General features: G+C 43.8%; 1 protein-coding gene across 1 annotated transcript in view; it reads right to left on the reverse strand.

Moving 5' to 3' along the window:
* LOC141122046 (transmembrane channel-like protein 2-B) overlaps nucleotides 1-20,798 on the reverse strand; it is a 177,243-nt gene that overhangs the window by 125,204 nt on the left and 31,241 nt on the right. The window contains exons 3-6 of the mRNA XM_073611876.1: nucleotides 10,524-10,866; nucleotides 5,620-5,775; nucleotides 4,017-4,107; nucleotides 241-322 (exon numbers count right to left, since the gene is read on the reverse strand). Of these exons, the coding sequence (XP_073467977.1) occupies nucleotides 241-322; nucleotides 4,017-4,107; nucleotides 5,620-5,775; nucleotides 10,524-10,866 (672 nt within the window). The remainder of the gene's footprint in view (nucleotides 1-240; nucleotides 323-4,016; nucleotides 4,108-5,619; nucleotides 5,776-10,523; nucleotides 10,867-20,798) is intronic.

The raw sequence follows: 20,798 nt of genomic DNA on the forward strand, positions 1-20,798 counted from the left end.
TTATTCATGTTCCAGTCCCATAGACTTTAACGGTGTTCGCGTGCTCAAACAAATTTTTTGCCTGTTCGCATGTTCTGGTGCGAACTGAACTGGGGGGTGTTCGGCTCATCTCTGTTGTTTAGTATTTTACGCTGCATTCAGATAAATTATTGTTATTAATGTAGCACTACCATGTCAGGATTTATGAACTTTTTGAGGAAATGCATTCTTTACAAGTATAATCATGGTAATTCCACTTACTTTCAATTTCTTTTATTTTCATTTCCCAGGGTATGCAAGCAGTTTTAAAATTTTCAAAATCTCTCTTGAATTTCATCCATTTCTACAAAAAAACACAGATTTTATGCTATAATAAGGTACAATTTAAGTGCATTGAAGTTTACATTTCTAAAAATGCACATAGCACTGAAATGAATGTAATGTTTGGAGAAGCATTAACAATCACTGCTGACACTGGTGAAAAAGCTACATGAATTCTTGTGCACATGGGGACCTACTCCATGTCCTCCCATTGGTTTTGTAGGGGGTAGCTCTGGTTATAGTGGGTGGAGTGCCATCATCCCTAATAAATACAAAAGAGAAAACCCTCTAGGAGTGGGACTGTGTAGGCACTAAACAGACATCAATTATATAAAAATATTATTTATTGGTACAGAAAAAATATGTATATACAGTATCTCACAAAAGTGAGTACACCCCTCACATTTTTGTAAATATTTTATTATATCTTTTCCTGTGACAACACTGAAGAAATTACACTTTGCTACAATGTAAAGTAGTGAGTGTACAGCTTGTATAATAGTGTAAATTTGCTGTCCCCTCAAAATAACTCAACCCACAGCCATTAATGTCTAAACCGCTGGCAACAAAAGTGAGTACACCCCTAAGTGAAAATGTCTAAATTGGGCCCAATTAGCCATTTTCCCTTCCTGGTGTCATGTGAATCGTTAGTGTTACAAGGTCTCAGGTGTGAATGGGGAGCAGGTGTGTCAAATTTGGTGTTATCACTCTCACTCTCTCATACTGGTCACTGGAAGTTCAACATGGCACCTCATGGCAAAAAAATCTCTGAGGATCTGAAAAAAAGAATTGTTGCTCTACATAAAGATGTCCTAGGCTATAAGAAGATTGCCAAGACCCTAAAACTGAGCTGCAGAATGGTGGCCATACAGCGGTTTAACAGGACAGGTTCCACTCAGAAAGTACCCCTACCATTTCACTAAAAAACTGTCAAAAATGTTAAAAATGACAAGAGACAGTTTTTGACAATTCCTTTATTTAAATGCTTCTTCTTTCTTCTATCTTCCTTCATCTTCTTCTTCTGGTTCTTCTGGCTCTTCTGGTTCTTCCTCCGGCGTTCTCGTCCAGCATCTCCTCCACGGCGTCTTCTATCTTCTTCTCCTCGGGCCGCTCCGCACCCATGGCATGGGGGGAGGCTCCCGCTCTTCTCTTCATCTTCTTCTCTTCTTCTTCTTCTTTTCTTCTCTTCTTCTCTTCTCCTCTTCTTCATCTTCTTCTCCGGGCTGCTCCGCATCCATGCTGGCATGGAGGGAGGCTCCCGCTGTGTGACACGTCTCCTCTTCTGACGGTTCTAAAATAACGGGGGGCGGGGCCACCCAGTGACCCCGCCCCCCTCTGACGCACGGTGACTTGACGGGACTTCCCTGTGACGTCACGGGGAATGCCACAGGGAAGTCCCGTCATGTCCCGTGCGTCAGAGGGGGGCGAGGTCACCGGGTGGCCCCGCTCCCCGTTATTTAAGAACCGTCAGAAGAGGAGACGCGTCACACAGCGGGAGCCTCCCTCCATGCCAGCATGGATGCGGAGCGGCCCGGAGAAGAAGATGAAGAGAAGAAGAGAAGAAAAGAAGAAGATGAAGAAGAGAAGAAGAGAAGAAGATGAAGAGAAGAGCGGGAGCCTCCCCCCATGCCATGGGTGCGGAGCGACCCGAGGAGAAGAAGATAGAAGACGCCGCGGAGGAGATGCTGGACGAGAACGCCGTAGGAAGAACCAGAAGAGCCAGAAGAACCAGAAGAAGAAGATGAAGGAAGATAGAAGAAAGAAAGAAGAAGCATTTAAATAAAGGAATTGTCAAAAACTGTCTCTTGTCATTTTTAACATTTTTGACAGTTTTTTAGTGAAATGGTAGGGGTACTTTTGTACCCCCTCACCATTTCACACAGGGGGGGGGCCGGGATCTGGGGGTCCCCTTGTTAAAGGGGGCTTCCAGATTCCGATAAGTGCCCCGCCCGCAGACCCCCACAACCACCGGCCAGGGTTGTGGGGATGAGGTCCTTGTCCTCCTCAACATGGGGACAAGGTGTTTTGGGGGGCTACCCCAAAGCACCCTCCCAATGTTGAGGGCATGTGGCCTGGTACGGTTCAGGAGGGGGGGCGCTCTCTCATCCCCCCCTCTTTTTCTGTGGCCTGCCAGGTTGCGTGCTCGGATAAAGGTCTGGTATGGATTTTTGGGGGGACCCCATGCCGTATTTTTTTTTTATTTTGGCACGGGGTTCCCCTTAAAATCCATACCAGACCTGAAGGGTCTGGTATGGAATTTAGGGGGACCCCCACGTCATTTTTTTTTTTAAATTTCGGCTGGGGTTCCCCTTAATATCCATACCAGACCTGAAGGGCCTGGTATGGAATTTAGGGGGACCCCCACGTCATTTTTTTTTTTTAATTTTGGTTCAGGGTTCCCCTGTGGGGAACTCCCATGCCGTTTTTATCAATGAACTTCTATGTGTATTGTCGGACCAGCAATGCAATAGCTGCGAGTAGTTTTAAATTACTTTTGTTCCTTTGAAATGTCATTTTGCTGTCAGACTGTTCCAAACACGGGAAACATGCGCCCCTTTACAGGCATACTATAGACACCCCCCAGCTACGAAATTTAAAGGGATATTACACTTTTATTGTTTGACTTTAAGTATTATTAAAATCACTGCTCCTGAAAAAACAGCTGTTTTTAAAACTTTTTTTTGCATTGATCCATGTCCCCTGGGGCAGGACCCAGGTCCCCAAACACTTTTTATGACAATACCATGCATATAAGCCTTTAAAATTAGCACTTTTGATTTCTCCCATAGACTTTTAAAGGGTGTTCTGCAGCATTCGAATTTGCCGCGAACACCCCAAATTGTTCGCTGTTCGGCGAACTTGCGAACAGCCAATGTTCGAGTCAAACATGAGTTCGACTCAAACTCGAAGCTCATCCCTAAGTGCCAACAGTTTGCGCAGCACTTTCAAATGTTAGTGCGATGAGTACAGGTACAATATATATCAACGCAGGTGGAATCAGAGGGCCCTGCTCGTTAGAGCTTACATTCTAGAAGGATTGTATATATATATATATATATATATATATATATATATATATATATATATACACACACTCCTTCTAGATTGTAAGCTCTAACGAGCAGGGCCCTCTGATTTCCCCCTGCGTTGATATATATTGTACCTGTACTCATCGCCATAACATTTGAAAGTGCTGCGCAAACTGTTGGCGCTATATAAATCCTGTATAATAATAATAATAGAATAATGTATATTACTTACTATATTCTTTTACCAGGTGGTATAAGATTATTGTATAAATCAAAATATACAGTTGCATCTGTTTAACTTACCTTCATGTTTACATAAAAACTGTTGCAGTAATGAAATATCAGTAAGGTCCCTTTCACACTTGTGCGACTTGTCCTGTGACTTGGGATTGCAAAGTCACATGACAAGTCATACTCAATGATTTCCAATGAGTAGCGTTCATATCAGTGCGACTTCAAGTCGCAGCAACTTCATAGTAGTCCCTGCTTTACTTTAGTCCGACTTTGATGCGCCTTGAGGTCCATAGACCTCAAAATTACACAGGCATTGCTTCAAGTCGCGTCAAAGTCGCACAACTTTCAAGTCGTACAAGTGTGAAAGGGGCCTAAGCGATACTATTTTAAAACCATTATATAATAATACATACTGTTCATATTTTCAGCACAAATTACTGTTTGTAAAAATACCTTAGCCATCATGATTTTATATGCATAGAGCTTTCTTCCTTTTCCTCTTCCTAGAGCTCCTTCAAATCTCTCAATAAAATCATGTGCCTCCCTAATCAAAGCAAAGGTGCAATTAACACAAAATGTCCACATAAAAAAATAATAGACAGCTTTTATTTGGAGGCCAAATGTGGCTCCATTACCTTTAAAATGGTAGGTTACAAGAAGTATACTAAGTGGTTTATTTATAAAGCAGCAGTAGGACCATTTTGCACAAAAAATACCACGCATTTATTAAGCACAGCAGTATTCTTCACAAATATGTATTGTGGTCTGCTAAATTCGGGACTCTGAAGCAAGCAGAACACATTTAAAATGGATATTATTATTATTTAAGGTACTTATATAGCGCTGTCAATTTACGTAGCACTTTACATATACATTGTACATTCACATCAGTCCCTACCCTCAAGGAGCTTACAATCTAAGGTCCCTAACTCACATTCATATACTAGGGCCACTTTAGACAGAAGCCAATTAACCTACCAGCATGTCTTTGGAGTGTGGGAGGAAACCCACACAGGCACAGGGAGAACATGCAAACTCCAGGAAGGACAACCTGACACATTACACATTACAACCTGAATTTTGTGGGATGTAAAATGCAGGTCGTAGTGTGGCCTAAGTTTGCAGTGTATAGTAGAGTGCTAATAGGGGTATCCACTCTCCACTATAAATACCCCTGTAAGTGATTAGTTTAATAGACAAGCACAAACTGACCACAGGTATTTAAGAATGGTAAGGTTTTAAAAAATAATCTAACTGCCAGAACTCTAGCCACATATACAGTATATAGCTCCTATACCCTATGAGTGTGTCCATGCACGCAAGAGGCACACACTTTGGCACCATTTTGGGACTAGAGAAACCAATCTGTAAACTGTACCAATCAGGCAATTTGACAGTTCTCTTCTATTTCAGCAAACTGCAAGTTGGATTGATGAAAGATTGGCAGTGTGCAAGGAAGAAGCCAGAGGGGTGCATGTGTGCACTGAAAAAGACAAAGACTCAAGCCTGGGAACCAGAGCAGCAACTAGCTGTATGTACAAAGTGTGTATCTGTGAGAGAACAGTCTGTAGGTAACAGACAAGGGCCTGAGGAGTAAGGCCAGAACCACAGGGCTATAGGTGTAAGCCAGGAGACTGAAATAACAAATTCTGGTGTGGACTGTACTCGCTGGTGAGGGCTACACTTGAGCTAGATAACCCTGACCTTCATACCATCTAAAAGACCTTTTTTATAAATTATATTTATGCAATATTACAAAGGTGCAAAAGGTTTTTCTCGTGATTGTTAGTGCTCCACAGGCAGAGCAATGTTTTACTGAATTGCATTGGTTGAAGTTAAGTCAACAATTTTCCACAGGTACCACTAGTTAGCAAATAAAGGGCATAGTCTTTTTATGAAACACTTCTTTGGCTGCAGACACCAATAAAAGTGGGCTGATTCCCTATCATTTTCAAATATGAACAATAAATACCCCTCTCTATTCTTCTGGCAAAACATTGCCTTATAGAAAATTATGATTCAATATACAGGCATTGTACTTTTATTAGTACCTTACTTTAGCACATGAAGCTTCTTTGACATGCGCCAAGGTTTGCTTCTCATGTTTGAAACTACTTTTTTTTTCTCTTCGACTTCTTTCATTAGCTTTTCTCTTTCTCCTTCTGACAAACTTTCTTCATCAGAGCTTGAGGAGCTTGAGGAGCTTGAGGAGCTACAAAAAAAATATTAATATATAAATGCACCTTGTCGTATGGCAGTTTCAATGTAGCAAACAAATCAAGAAACTTGATGCTAGCCACCAACATACTTGTCATTTGTCACAAATCAAGAACCCTGATGCTAGCCACGAACATATTTGTCTACTGTCACCAGGAATGAAAATGAGGAAAATCTCAAAATTGTGAGTTGTCACTAGGGATGAGCTTAGGGTTCAGGTTGACAGAGGCTTCAATCTGAACTCTAGAAGTTTGAGGTTTATTGAATAGGCTAACAAAATGGCCATGTTTAGCTTTCTTCTCTGTGCCAAACATCTGACTGCTGCTGCAGCCAGAAATAATTCATTTGGTGGCAGTTTTACTACTGCTGCCGGTCCACTGGCTTGTTTCACATAGTAAATAAGCCAGCAGGTATTCTGGATGACATGATTGACCTAATGTGGTCATGACTATATTTTTTTACATTAATCAACTAGCCTGGGAGTCATTATACAGTATATATGGGGGGGGGGGCTACACTGAAGGGGGGTCTGCACTGAGCGAGGGGCTACACTGAAGGAGGCGTCTGCACTGAACGGGGGGGCTACACTGAACGGGGGCGTCTGCACTGAACGGGGGGCTGCACTGAAGGGGGGTCTGTACTGAAGTGGGGGTCTGTGTAACATGCAGGGGGTCCAGAGCTGCAGGGTGCTGTGTAATATAAAGGGGTCCAGAGATGCAGGGTGTTGTGTAATGTAAAGGGATCCAGAGGCGCAGGGGGCTGTGTAATGTAAAGGGGAACAGAGGCGCAGGGGGCTGTGTAATTTAAAGGGATCCAGAAATGCAGGGTGCTGTGTAATGTAAAGTGGTGCAGGAGGCTGTGTAATATAAAGGGGTCCAGAGATGCAGGGTGTTGTTTAATGTAAAGTGGTGCAAGAGGCTGTGTAATATAAAGGGGTCCATAGATGCAGGGTGTTGTGTAATGTAAAGGGGCCCAGAGGCGCCGGGGGCTGTGTAATGTAAAGGGGACCAGAGATGCAGGCTGCTGTGTAATGTAAAGTGGTGCAGGGGGCTGTGTAATGTAAAGGGGTCAAGAGGTGCAGGGGGCTGTGTAATGTAAAGGGGCCCAGAGGTGCAGGGTGTTGTGTAATGTAAAGGGATCCAGAGGCGCAGGGGGCTGTGTAATGTAAAGGGGCCCAGAGGTGCAGGGTGTTGTGTAAAGTAAAGGGGCCCAGAGATGCAGGGTGTTGTGTAATGTAAAGGGGCCCAGAGGCGCAAGGGGCTGTGTAATGTAAAGGGGACCAGAGATGCAGGCTGCTGTGTAATGTAAAGTGGTGCAGGGGGCTGTGTAATGTAAAGGGGTCAAGAGGTGCAGGGGGCTGTGTAATGTAAAGGGGTCCAGAGGTGCAGGGGGATGTGTAATGTAAAGGGGTCCAGAGGTGCAGGGGGCTGTGTAATGTAAAGGGGTCAGTGCGGGGGATCACTGGACTCCAGGTTAGCAGGACTAGGGGGATGGGGAGGGGGTCCAATGTAAGTTCACCTTACAGATTTTCTGTAAAGTGAACTTACAATTTAACCATTTGCCGATCCACTGCAGTACATATACTGCAACGAGGCTGCAGCTACAGTATTGTATTGTTGTATTGTTTTAAGTGGTTTCTGGTTTTGAAAGGACACTGACTCTTTATACCTGGGGGGGGGGGGCGCAGTTTGCCATCTTCGCCCTGGGCACCAGATGGCCTTGTCCCAGCACTGGGTATGTGTGCCAATTTTTTTCCATAAATTCTGAGTTTTACTGAACAACCAAACTGTGAGATCCGCCTTGAACCCAACGTGGTTCCAAACCCAAACCTCATTCCTAATAATAATTAGTGATGAGCCAAACATACCTGTACCTGGGTTCAGTTCAAGCAAGGTTTGGCTAACATGGTTAAAGTTTGTAGAAGAGAACAAGAAGACCTGGACAGCCACAGACCGGAATGGATAAATCTGTCTTTTTATTCAAAAATGGTTAAAGTTTGGTTGCCAAATCCAAGCCCTGATAAAATCAATGGGAGTTAAATAAAAAAAAAGAAATTGCCCATTTTCTAGGCTATTAGCAAGGGATTGTCAAACAAATGGCATGGGGTGATGGGTGCTACAATGAGGAACATTTACCAAAGCAAAAAACTATTTTCCCAAGCTTAGTTTGAGTGGTTACAGCAATTTTACTAATGCTTAAAGTGAAACATTAAAAATGCAAAACACTTTAAATAACATGCCTTGGAGTTGCCCTGACCCTGTCTGTAAAGTAGTGCATCTGTGCAATATATACAACCTACTAGAGTAAAACTGAGATTTATAAAGAAAAAAGTGTGCTTAAATTGCCAGCAAAATGACAGCTCTCAGTTGCTTTGTTCTGCTATTTACTTCATCTATACCAGACCTTTATCCTACATGAAGGTCTGATATAATGTTACTGAGGGACCTCCACACAAACAAAACAGCACGGAGTTCCCCTTCTAATTCATATCTGCCCTTTAGATCTTGTATAGATTTTACTGGGGACCCCACGTGGGAAAAAAAAGTGAGGTCCCCAAATTCTAGTATGAATTTTAAGGAGGAACTCCACACAAAAGAACAAGAAAAAAAAATGCTCCAATAAGGGCCTGGTATGGATTTTTGGGGTGGATTTCACACCTTTTTTTCTTACATTTTGCAGTCATGTTCAAGTGTTCATGTAAGCAGGTAGAGTTCTTTGCTTCCCCAGATGGGTGGGTGAGTGCTAATATGTTCCCTGGTTCTTTCTTTGCAGGCTTTCTTGGGTCAGACCCACTTCTCCTGTACTGTATAAAAATGGGACAGGGGTCCAATTCAGAGGGCGATGACTAAGTAGGTGCTCAGATTGCTCGATATGCCGTGGTTAACCCGGGTTCATCCATGCAGCCTTCTGCTGAAACTTGAGCACCTATGGATAAAGAGCCTCTACAGAGTATGGGACCACTGAGAAGCTACAAAGACAACAATGCTGGAATTCTGCCATAATGGACTTTGTCCTGTGCATGAATACCTGAATTAGGGACTATGAATGTAAGAAAAAGACTGTTACTAATGTTAACTGGAATAATCAAGGTTTTCAGTAAAACTTTTTAATATCTGTCCCTCCCTGGTCCAAAGTTACTCAAGGGATGTAATGCAAATACACATGTGTACACGTGACAGATGGCATAGCATCTTGCAGAAGGAGTTGTCGGCACTTTCTCTGTGAGTGGCCTGTCTCCTATGGCAGTGGAAGCAGAGCAGCACCACAGAGGTCCTCAGTCTGGGCACAGGTATGGAAGAGGAAAAGTTAAGTGTAGTGCATACATGGAGTCTGCGCTAGGTGTATGGCGGGACCCCATTTCATTACTGGGAATGAGTTAGCTGAGATTTGCTGGACAGGGTTAGAAGGTTAGGTGGGGTGCAGCGCAGTGCAGCGGAAAAACACTCTCAGTCCCAGTTCAGTGAAAAAAAACTTGAAATAATGAAGAAACACTTCACAAATAACCCGATGGGAAGGCAGCCTGACTAGAAACATGCACAGTTCCAACAGCATGTAAAGAGCCGACTGTAGCCAACTGTCAGCATCTGTAGAGAGGGGAAGAATGCTTCCTGACTGTCTTGTGCCCAATAGGCAGGTGTCCAGAGAGGTTGCGGGCCCTAAGCTTTCCCCCCCTCGTCAGGAGCCTTTTGCTGCTGCTAGTGCTGTCCTTAACAGGTGGGATATCTGTCCCTACTCCACCAACTTACAAATGCACATCAAACCTGGGAGCCAGGGCCTTAAAAAAGCTCTGCCTGACTCAAGATGGCTGCCAGAGTCACATGGGGTGGCGGCATCCAATTGGATGCTTCCCCAGTGACCCAGAAAACCATAGAGGAACTATGTTTCTATTGACTTCCTCTCCAACTGCAGAGATCACCACCTACAGTGGAGAGAGTAGACCTGCGTAAACTGGCATTGGCTCTGCGTGTCCCTCCTAAATGCAACAGTGACCATGGTGGTCTATATTAGCATCAAGAGAGTTAACTATAGTTCAAGTTGGCCACACAAGTAAAGGTACCCCATGTTTAGGACAAGTGACCCTCTTCTAGATGCCTAGTGTAGCCCAGAAGAACCCACCCCAGGATAGGCCTCCTATGTGACCCACATTTGGTGCCCAATGACGAGGGAAATATGGAGAATGTGACAACCACCCACCAACCTACCCTTACAAATGCACAAAGAGCCAAAATTCAGTCCAAACTTGGTCCAAAATGTGCTATACTTTTACTGCACATCACGGCTTACTAAAATAGAGTGCTTTGGTCTAGTTGACTGTGACATGCAGTAGTGATAATACCTGTCATCATTATTGCTGATGGGAGTAGCTTCTCTTCCTATAATAGACATGGGACTACAATATTATTTTTACAATATTTATTTTGCTCCTTTAATGTCATGTTAGCAGGCTGCAGTGTGTGTCTATGACCAATTTGCATTGCTGCTGCAGTGACATCAGTGACCTGATTATGCTTTCTTGCAGAGGTATAAAAATGACAAAAATGACTGAAGAGAATTACAAATATTTTGGCAGGTTAAACCTTTGCTCTGTATATATTTCAGTTGTGTACTTAGCTATTTTTCTGAATTTCATCCCTAAAAGGAATGTATAGTGTTTTTTTTATTTACAGAAATCAATAACCCATGGTTCGGTCTATGCACAGAACTGAATTCATACAATGAGCAACTATAAATGAATTTCCTTACCTGCTATCTTTCCTATTCTTTTTGTGACCATCTTTTTTATCATTTTTGTTAGTCCTTTTAGCGTTGCTGTCGTTTTTGTTATTGCTTACTTTCTCATTCTTAGTCATGTTTTTTACTACATATGACTTTCTTTTGTTAGTTTGCTCTTCTTCAGACTCAGTTTCTGTTTCAGTCTCCTGTTCTTCAACTTTCCTCCTCCTTGTAGATTTTCTTACAATTCGTTTTCTTTTTGGCAATTCAAATTCTTCATCATCTTCACTGTCACTGGAGTCTTCTTGAATGTTAGATTTTTTCTTCGTATATTTTAATTGTGTTTTGTCTAATGAATATGTTGATTCAATATCTATATAAAAGATTGAATATATTAGGCATTGATTGACTAGTTTGCTGAAGTTGAAGATATGGTCTGCAAAGACAAATGAATAAATTCCCCCTAATAAATTAATTCTATGCATTGTTAAGTCGCCCCTATTTCTCCTTTGAACCCAGGTTGGACCTATGGGTGTATGGATAGAACTCTGTGATCGATCGGGTAATCAAGACACACACATGGGATGGTGAATCAATATTACGATGGTTTATTGGGTTCTCATATATCTTATACACTTACAGAGAGAGAAAAACCTCCCTCTTTATTATCAACCAATGAGATTGAAGCAAAAACTTTATAAAAAAATAAGCATAAACGTCACAAACTGCATATTCTGCCATCTCTCAGGCTATGTTTAAATATAAATATATATCAAGCTACGTATATTAGGCAATTTGCCAATGTTCCAGACACCCAATTTCTAACTTGTTATAACTTTGTTATTCATTGTCTATATTAAGTGTCAGACTGACCACATGTACATCCTGTATCAGCACATAGCATCCTTGCTAACTTTTGCAGCCTGCATTTCTAACTTTCTATATATCAAAGCAAAATACATTTCTTCTTGCATAACATATTATAATGACTTAAAGCAGTACTCTAACTCCTTACATGCATGAAGCAAACACCCCCTTATACTTACCTGAGCCCAAGCTCGATCCAGCGATGTGCATAAGAGCAGAGGTTCTCTCGGCTCTCTCTCTCTCTCTTCATTGGCTCAGACACAGCAGCAAGAGCCATCAGCCCCTGCTACTGTCAATCACAGCCAGTTAAAAGGGAGTGGGGCGCAGGGCTGAGCCGCACTCTGTGTGTCTTATGGACTCACAGAGCCAACTCAGGAGCTAGTACGCATAATTGCTCCCAAAGCAAGCCCCTTGCTATTGGGGAACTTAGAAGGGGGGGGGTCGGGCAGGAGCACCAGCAGGGGACCACAGAAGAGGAGGATCGGTGCTGCTCTGTGCAAAACCATTGGTTTTTGCAATGGTTTTGCACAGAGAAGCCCCAATCCTCCTTTTCTCTGCCCTCCCACTTGTGCTCCAGGCCCATTCCTCCTGCCTAGTGCCCCCATAGCAAGCAGTTGGCTATGGGGGCAACCGAGCAGGCTAGCTTCAGAGCCACTGCTCCGTGTGTCCATTCACAAATGGAGCACGGCTCGACTCAGTCCTCGCTTTCTCATTATTAGGTCACTTGTTGTGATTGACAGTAGCGGCAGCCAATGGCTACCGCTGCTGTCTCAGCCAATCAGGAAGGAGAGACCTGGGAGAGCTGAGGCTCTCGTGTACATTGCTGGATCGAGATGGGGCTCAGGTAAGTTTTAGAGCTTGGGAAGCTGTTGCACCTTGAGCCTTTAAAACCACTTTAACATAGCAAGGCATAACTATCAACAATAATACTGCATTCTTGTGTGTGACAGAGAATTGAAAAACCCAAAAATAATAAGGAACGTAGGATAAAACTGAGCTGTGCACGAGCATTAACAAAGCTAACAACTAGTGTCTATTTAAATTAAGACATGTGGTTCACTTGTCTCTCCTCCTGAGACTTAGAACAATTTGTGCACCACACATATAGTGTGGTGCACAATAGTACAGTGTCACAAGGTAGACCAGTATGGTAGGCAGCAAAAGAAAGCTTAACAACTTCCCCCCACTCTCCCTGCTGCTGCAGGTTAGAGATTAGCAAATCTGGCCAGGTTTGGTTTGGGGGTGTTTAGTTGAATGCCACTTGAAATCCCTAAAACATGAGTTTAGCTGCACACCCCAGTAAAGTCTATGTTGGGGAGGGGTACATGGGGTAAATCCTAATACTAAATTCCAGCCATTTTTAAGCCTAATAGGCAAAATATTGTCAAAGAGGGCATAGGCAATGCTTTGGGGGACATTTAATAAACTAAAAAGAAACTTCTGAAAACACCATATAACAGGGAGAAGGTGCTTTTAAAGCGACGTTGAAGGGGACATGGGAAAAAAACAACAATTCTTTAAACGACATACATGGGAGATGCCATATTCTGGTATCACACATTTTGGATGTGTAATTGATTTTTTATATTTACATTTAGATTGACCTACATACGACAGCACCCCAATATGATTAACTTTAAAAAAAAGGCTTTTAGGCTGTGATTTTTTTCATCGGTAATAGGCCTAAACTGACCAGTAGAAGTAGTAACCACAATAGGTCCAAAAGCTATAGGAAAGTTTTATTTTACAGCGGAGTTCCACCCAAAAGTGGAACTTCTGCTCATTTGTCTCCTCCCCTTTCCGGTGCCACATTTGGCACCTTTCGGGGGAGGAGGGGGGAGAGGATACCTGTCTTTGACAGGTACCCTATCCCCACTTTTGGGAGTCTGGGCCACGGCGCATTACGTCAGCAGTGAGGCACCGCTGTGCTCTCCTACTGGCCCAACTCCCTCCTCCTTCCCCCGCCGCCGGGCCAGTAGGAGAGCACAGCGGTGCCTCACGCATGTGCAGTAGGGACCCGGCGTGAAGCCGTAATGTTTCACTACTGGGTTCTCTTACTGGCAATGCGGTGCCGACATCAGCTGTGGTGCCGACATCGCTGGACTCCAGGACAGGTAAGTGTCCTATTATTAAAAGTCAGCAGCTTCAGTATGCGTAGCTGATGGCTTTTAATTTTTGCAGGGGTGAGCGGACCTCCTATTTAAAAAATAAAGCTAAAGTCCTCATTGTGGGGGCATGGCCTGGACGGAGACCAAAATGCTTAAGTCGATGCCTCCTGTGACCTAGGGATTGAAAACTGTCTTTTGGGGAGCCCTAAACAACATACCACCATGAGCAGATCCACCCGGAGCGCTTCAACATCCCGAGCAGCGAAGGATACCGGAACACAGCTCAGCTGAAATATCCGGGAGCTGTTCCGGATCCAGTGCTCGTCCACACACGTGGCTACACAGGCCCTGATGCCATGCTCGCCTAATAGATCCTACAGACGCAGGGCAGATCCGGCCACACCTAACTCCCGCTCGTCCCATCAAGACCTATGCTAGCGTAGCCCTGGCTCTCCGTCACCTCAATCTCCCAGAAGGGACCGCCTGGAGGCCTAAAGCAAAGCACACCTGTTCGGCCATATACGTGTGAGTGTCCTTGACATCAGTCTTCCTGTTTGTGTTTTCTATTTTTTCTTTGATTCCAACATGAAGTTACACTTTTTTCAAGAATTGAACTACCTAGCAAAAATGTATCTTGAGACAATTATTTCTACTTTGCAGTACATAGTCCCTCCGAGATTTAATGTTACTGCTAGACGAGAGTGACCCAACAAACCATGAAGAGACCTCTGTGACTTCCAACTCTACATTCACAGAGATCCCTCCAGTCAATCGATTCAGGCCTAAATCCCAACGTTTCCCTGACCTGATGACCAATCCCAGTATTTGGGCCTTCCTGATGGGCACGGTCAATGACGTCAAGAATATGATTGTAACATCTAAACACAAAAATTTAACTAAAGCTCAAACATTAGCAATCAAGCAATTACAAAATCACCCTGATTTGGTGATAAAACCCGCCGACAAAGGCGGTAACATTGTTCTCATGACCAAAGCTGATTACAAACAGATGGCCATGAACATTTTATGTAATAAGACCTGGTACAAACAAATTGAGTCGAGAGTAATCGATCAATATAAAGCAGAATTTCTGGACGTCATCGCCTCTGCCCATCAGGAGGGCCTCATTGACCAGGACCTCTATAATTTCCTGAATGTGCGCCATCCTAGGATGGCCACATTCTATGCACTCCCCAAAGTACACAAAAATCAGACTACACCTCCGGGTAGACCAATAGTGTCAGGTATAGGGTCTCTAACAGAAAACGCCAGCCGATTAGTGGACTCAATTCTTTTACCACATGTACTGGCCCTACCCTCATATATTAGAGACACAATGGACCTATTAAAACAAATTGAGGGGATGGTCGTGCCTCCTGATGCCCTGCTCGTGACCCTAGATGTCGAGGCCCTTTACTCGAGCATCCCTCACGAGCAGGGCGTCGGGATAGCACGTACCTTCCTTCGTGAGCAAACGCATCACCGTTGGGAGTATTGCGAATTCATCCTGAAGTTGTTACATTTCATTTTGACGCACAATTGTTTTACTTTGACGGATCCCACTTCCTCCAGGTACAGGGTGTGGCTATGGGCACTTGTTGTGCGCCCACCTATGCCAACCTGTACCTGGGGGGGTGGGAACGCTCAATTTTTTCAGATGACAGCATATCACACTTGACTAGTCAGGTGATGTGTTGGATGCGCTTTATTGATGACATCTTTATTGTTTGGTCAGGGTCTATGGAAAATCTGAACATTCTGGTAAATAAACTTAACTGCAACTCGTTCAATTTGAAATTTACAGTATGCAGTCACCATTCAACCATTACCTTCCTTGACCTCACAATTTGTAAAGATAATGATGGTAAATTGGCCACCTCTCTGTTCCGCAAAGAGACAGCAGGGAATACTCTGCTACATGCGGAAAGCGCCCATCCATATACTCTTATACGCAGCATACCATATGCCCAGTACCTCAGACTCCGGAGAAATTGCACCTTTACAGAGGACTTTAAACTACAAGCTAAAGCACTTCGTGAGCGTCTAAAAGCAAGGGGATATAGCAAATCATTACTCCGTCGTGCATACAACAGGGTACTGCGTCAGTCTCGTAACACTTTACTGTATCAACAAAAAGTTCCAAAAGCAAACACGATGGTTAGATACATCACAAAATACTCCCAACAACATGCGGAAATACGGAATATTTTATTTAAACATTGGTCGCTATTACGCGAAGACCCGATCCTGGCTAAATACACAACCCCCACCCCTACCATTACTTTTCGAAGAAGCAGATCCCTTAGGGACAAACTCACATCCAGTCATTTCAGTAATGACTCTACAACACAGTCCCACCTGACAGGAATGACCATATGTGGCAGATGTTCATTCTGCCCCTGGATCCACACAGGGACCAGATTCCAACTCCCCAATGGAGAAACATTTATTCCTCATTTTCATGCCAATTGCGAAACTCAGGGCCTAGTTTATCTCATGACATGTGAGTGCCAAGCCTTCTACGTCGGAAAAACTATCCGACATTTCCGTTCACGCATCAAAGATCATGTGTATTACTCTGGAGGAGGAAAAATGATCACATCTGTTAGTAGACACTTGGACCTCTACCATAAATTTGACACCTCGGTGGTCTCCTTTTTTGCCCTTGCGGTTATTCCCAGAAGCCCTCGTGGTGGCGACTGGGACAAACAAATTTTAAGGCAGGAAACCTTGTGGATAGAGCGTTTAAATGCGACTCGGGCCCCTGGCATTAATGAATCACAGTCTTATAAACCCTTTTTGTAACTTCCATTGGGTTGCTTTTTTTTTTTTTTTTTGAAGCATATGCCCCCTTTGGCTAATCCGAATAGACCTACACGGGCCCAAAATCCATCTTAGAGACATAGAGGTCATTGTGAAGGTACATATATAGTTCTTTACAGAGCAGATATATCAAATATAAATATGGAGGTACTCATATGCAATAATAGAAATTTCTGTATTGCTCCATTGTAACTCAATATATGTTTTGAATAATCCCCCCCTTTTTTTTTGGGTACATGTGTACAATCTTTCTTTGTGTGCTTAGCTCTACGGATGGGGGTGTGCGTTGGCGCCACCTGGTGGTGCATTCTTGACTGCTATGCGGCCGCCCAGCGCCGCATTGGTCCCCTCCGATGTGGCGCGCGCATCGGCTGGCTATTCTAGCCGGCGGATGCAGCTCGCGGTGGGCGTGCGCCGCCCTCTTGCTGGAGGCGCCGTTCGGATTGACGGCCCTTCCGGCTGGTGGGGGCGCATGCGCACGGAGAGCCCTTGGCCGGTCCGGATGACGTCACGTCGGCGGCCGCCGATTGGACGTCGACGGACGGGACGGGCACAAAAATAGGACAGCGTCCTGACTCAGTGTGCATTCCGCTCCAGGATCAGGAGGACTATACATACTACAGGCTTCCCCGTCTCTATATTCAGGTACTTTGTTTGACCACGGCATCAACTGGATTATGGCATATATTGCTGGATGGTGGCTCTATATTATTAACTGAGGCTCCACTCTCCCCCTTTCTCTTCCCTCTCTGTATCTTTTTCTTCCTTATGCTCCTGGCTCCATTTATACTTTTAGGGTTTATACCTAAGCTTATACTGGGTATTACAACAGTGACACTGCGTTCTATGCCTGCTTGTACTCCATGGTGAACCTCAGAGGCACATAGACTACAATCCCCGATTTGTAAGACTAATAGTGGTGAGTGTTTCAGACCACAGTAAGGAAATAGGTTACTTTTAGTACATATATAGATATATAAATACTTATGTCTGACATATAATATATATATATAAAAAAATCTTTCTTTTCTTTTTTAAAAGTGCATTACCTTCTCTACTTCAGAAACAGGCCCATATATATATATATACGAAAATAGTAAACATACTGACTCGGAGACGTAAAGCTCTATTATATGGTCAAGTCACCTGGTCTTTCTTTGCTAGCGGACTAATACCCCCCTTTAATGTTTCATATTGGTTTTAAATGTAAGTATCTTTTTCATAATTTACCTTTATTACTTGTCTGTGCTACCAGGGGGCTACCAATGTATATACCCCCTCATTCCTTTCCTCTTCCTTCCTCTTTTTCCCCTTCCCCCGCCTCCCATTCCCCCTCCCCTCTCCCATTCCCCCTCCCCTCTCCCCCCCCCTTTCCTCTTCCTTCCTCTTTTTCCCCTTCCCCCGCCTCCCATTCCCCCTCCCCTCTCCCTCCCCCCCCCTCCCCTATTTTCCCCTCCTCCTACCTTTCCTCCTTTTTTCCCCCCTTCTTCCCCCTCCCCTCCCCCCCTTCTCCCCTTCCCCCCACCCCTCACCTCCCCCCTCCTCTCCCTCCTCTCCCCCTCCCCCCTTCTTCTTCCTCCTCTATCCCCCTTTTCCCTCCCCCGCCCCCTCTTCCCCCCCCCCTTTTTCTCTTTCTTTTTTTCTTCCTTTTCCCCCCCCTCCCCTTCCCCCTTCGTCCTTCTCCTTTTCTTAAATACCTGACCGGGGTTACAAATTTTAACACACTGTATATACCACCTATAATTATGTTGTGCACGCCCCCATAGCAGTCCTTCAGTATCGCTGGGACGTTGGCGCCCACCACCACTCCGTTATGAGCAAGCACACAATTGTTCTTTTTGGTACTAGATATGTGGCGCCCCTGTAGACGCCTGCTTTTTATGTATATGTACTAATAATTAACTGTAATGTTATATACCTTGATAGCTACATCATATACTGCTACTGCTCTTGAGGAAGCGTAGTCCATACGCGAAACATGTCGAGCATCGATTAATCTCAACATATGAACTGACTATGGAACTGCTATATAGCCACTTCTCCGGACTGACCTACATGGGAAGCTATTTCTCCTAATGCCCGAAGATTTTCATACTGTAGACGGTGTTGTATAGCAATGATTCAAGTACAGACACATGTTGTGTTTTAAACTATACTATTTTTGTTTTGTTATGTGTGTTTTTTGATATCAAATAAAATAAGGAATTTTTATCTATTATTTTGTGGTGCCTAAAAAGTCCATAAGTCCCTTCTCCCCCCGTTTTTAGTCCCTATAGTTACCTCATTTCTTATGTGATTTTTGCTAACACAGCATAGGCTTTATAATGGGGGGGGCGGAGTCTAGCTTGGAGAGAACGTGGGCCACCAGGAAAGAACCTATATGTTCCCAACATTTAGCATTTAGCTGCTACAGGGCTTTATGCTCTATTCACCTTGTGCTTCCTTGCCCCAAACTACATAGGGGCGTCCTGTTCTCTCCAGCCTGGAACCTGAGCTGCCCTTACCTAGGAATTGATCACTGGTATACCTCTGTTGGGGATCCAACAACCCAAGGGCTAGTGGTAGGGTCCCTGGATTCCCCACAAGGTGCTATCCTACAAGAGGAGCTTCTTAATTACTTTGCCGCTCAAGCCTGTTTTCTCACTGATATATAATTGTGCATTTTTGTGTGCATTCCCCACCAAGGGAAGCATTGATGGGGTGTAATTAGAGATCCACGGGCGTCTCCCTTGGTGCACTGTTACCCAAACCGATAAGTTTCTATCTCTTTGGGAGCTATACTGTTACCCGCCTGTGGCTCCATCTAAGCATAAGGTTCCAGGCTTAGCCTATACAGCCTACCAAATGTTTTATAGCTTTTAAACGAACATTCTACAACTAATATTTTAGAAGCGTAAAACACCTACTGTTATATGTCATGACACGGTGCACCAAGTGAGACAGCACACTAGCGTTTATTAGTATGCATCCTTACCATAATCCTACGCACTTATAGTGGGATAGATTGTTGCATAATCATCATTAGTAAGCAGGTTGAGCTGAGAGTCCGGAGACATCCTTTACATGGATTTATAGCTATATTGAGTATGGCATTATTCCTAATGCCTCCACACACATTGTGTGTATAACCTTAACTGCCTTATACTCTACTTAAACAACGATTGAACATCCACACAAAATAAATATTCTCGTTGTTCTTGACTCTCGGGCCACCCATGCACTCTGTGCAATGATGGCAATGGAGATACCAGGGTATAAAAGTAAGATGTTATTTATGTTAGACTTTGCTGGAGGTTGTCTAATTGTTTTTTCTAAACAAGCCCCCCAAAAATAAACCTCAAAAAATCACGCTGCATTTGTTCATAGAGGTTGTTTCCCTTTCTATTTATGTGGTTGAACCAAATGTTTTTGTTCGATATTCAAATCTTTATGGTTTTATGTTTTTCTGCACTACTATGGCTCCCGAATACAATACAACATAACATACTATCACCTTCGATCCTCTCTTTACAGAAGCTTTGTGCTTTCTGTCCTCTCTTACGTCTCACAACAGCAGTCCTTTTTGGACATTTGCTGACCACTCAGCACACTCTACTCTTGGTGGAATAGCTTGTCTATCCCCACCTCTGGTGTTCCTCCATACCCCTCGTTTTCTTCCTTCTTTTGAGCTCTGTTCTTTCCCACCTTTTTCTCTTTTCTTGCTTCCTTGACCTACACTCTCGCCCCTTAATCCCTCACATCCCCCCCCTTTTTTTTATCCCTCTTTTTCTTCCCTTCTTCCCTTCCCCTCCCCCTCCCCTTTACCGTGGGTCCACTCCCTCTTTGGTACTTCTTTCCATCTGTTGGTTTTCCCATTTACCACACGTAACTTTTATAATTTTCACTCACGTCAATCTTCGCAAAGTACTGGATATACCGGTGCAACATTCCCACTTCACCAATGCGGAAAGAGTCAATCTCTGCAACTTCTTTGTCGTTGAAATGTGTATCACTTAATGCAAAGGGTTCGAAATCTCCCAGAAAAAAGATCTGTCTACCCTTACTAGACACAAAGCTCAGTTCATCTTCCTCCAGGAAACACACTTCCAATCTGATTTGCTTCCTAAACTCACCAATTGTATTTATCACACAGCGCTACATGCTACTAACCCCACTTCTAAGTAGAAAGGAGTCTCCATATTGATCTCCGAACATGCAAATTTCCACATGTCAGACTCCCTCATAGACCCAGATGGTAGATTTATTTTCACAGAGGGCACCTATGTCTCCAAACAAATAGCACTCGCAAACTTATATTGTCCTAACAAACGTCATGTATCCTTTTTTAGAAAAGTCTGCGATCTCCTGTCCTCATTCCAAAAAGGCATTGTGCTGCTAGGTGGTGACTTCAACATACCATTGAACCCTGTACTGGACACCTCCTTGGGCACTTCTACCTTAACATATCGCGCACTCCTTCAAAAATTTAATTGCAACTTCAAGGCCTAACACTACACGACACCTAGCG

The sequence above is a fragment of the Aquarana catesbeiana genome, linkage group LG01, assembly GCF_042186555.1.
Source record: "Aquarana catesbeiana isolate 2022-GZ linkage group LG01, ASM4218655v1, whole genome shotgun sequence".
Taxonomy (NCBI): domain Eukaryota; kingdom Metazoa; phylum Chordata; class Amphibia; order Anura; family Ranidae; genus Aquarana; species Aquarana catesbeiana.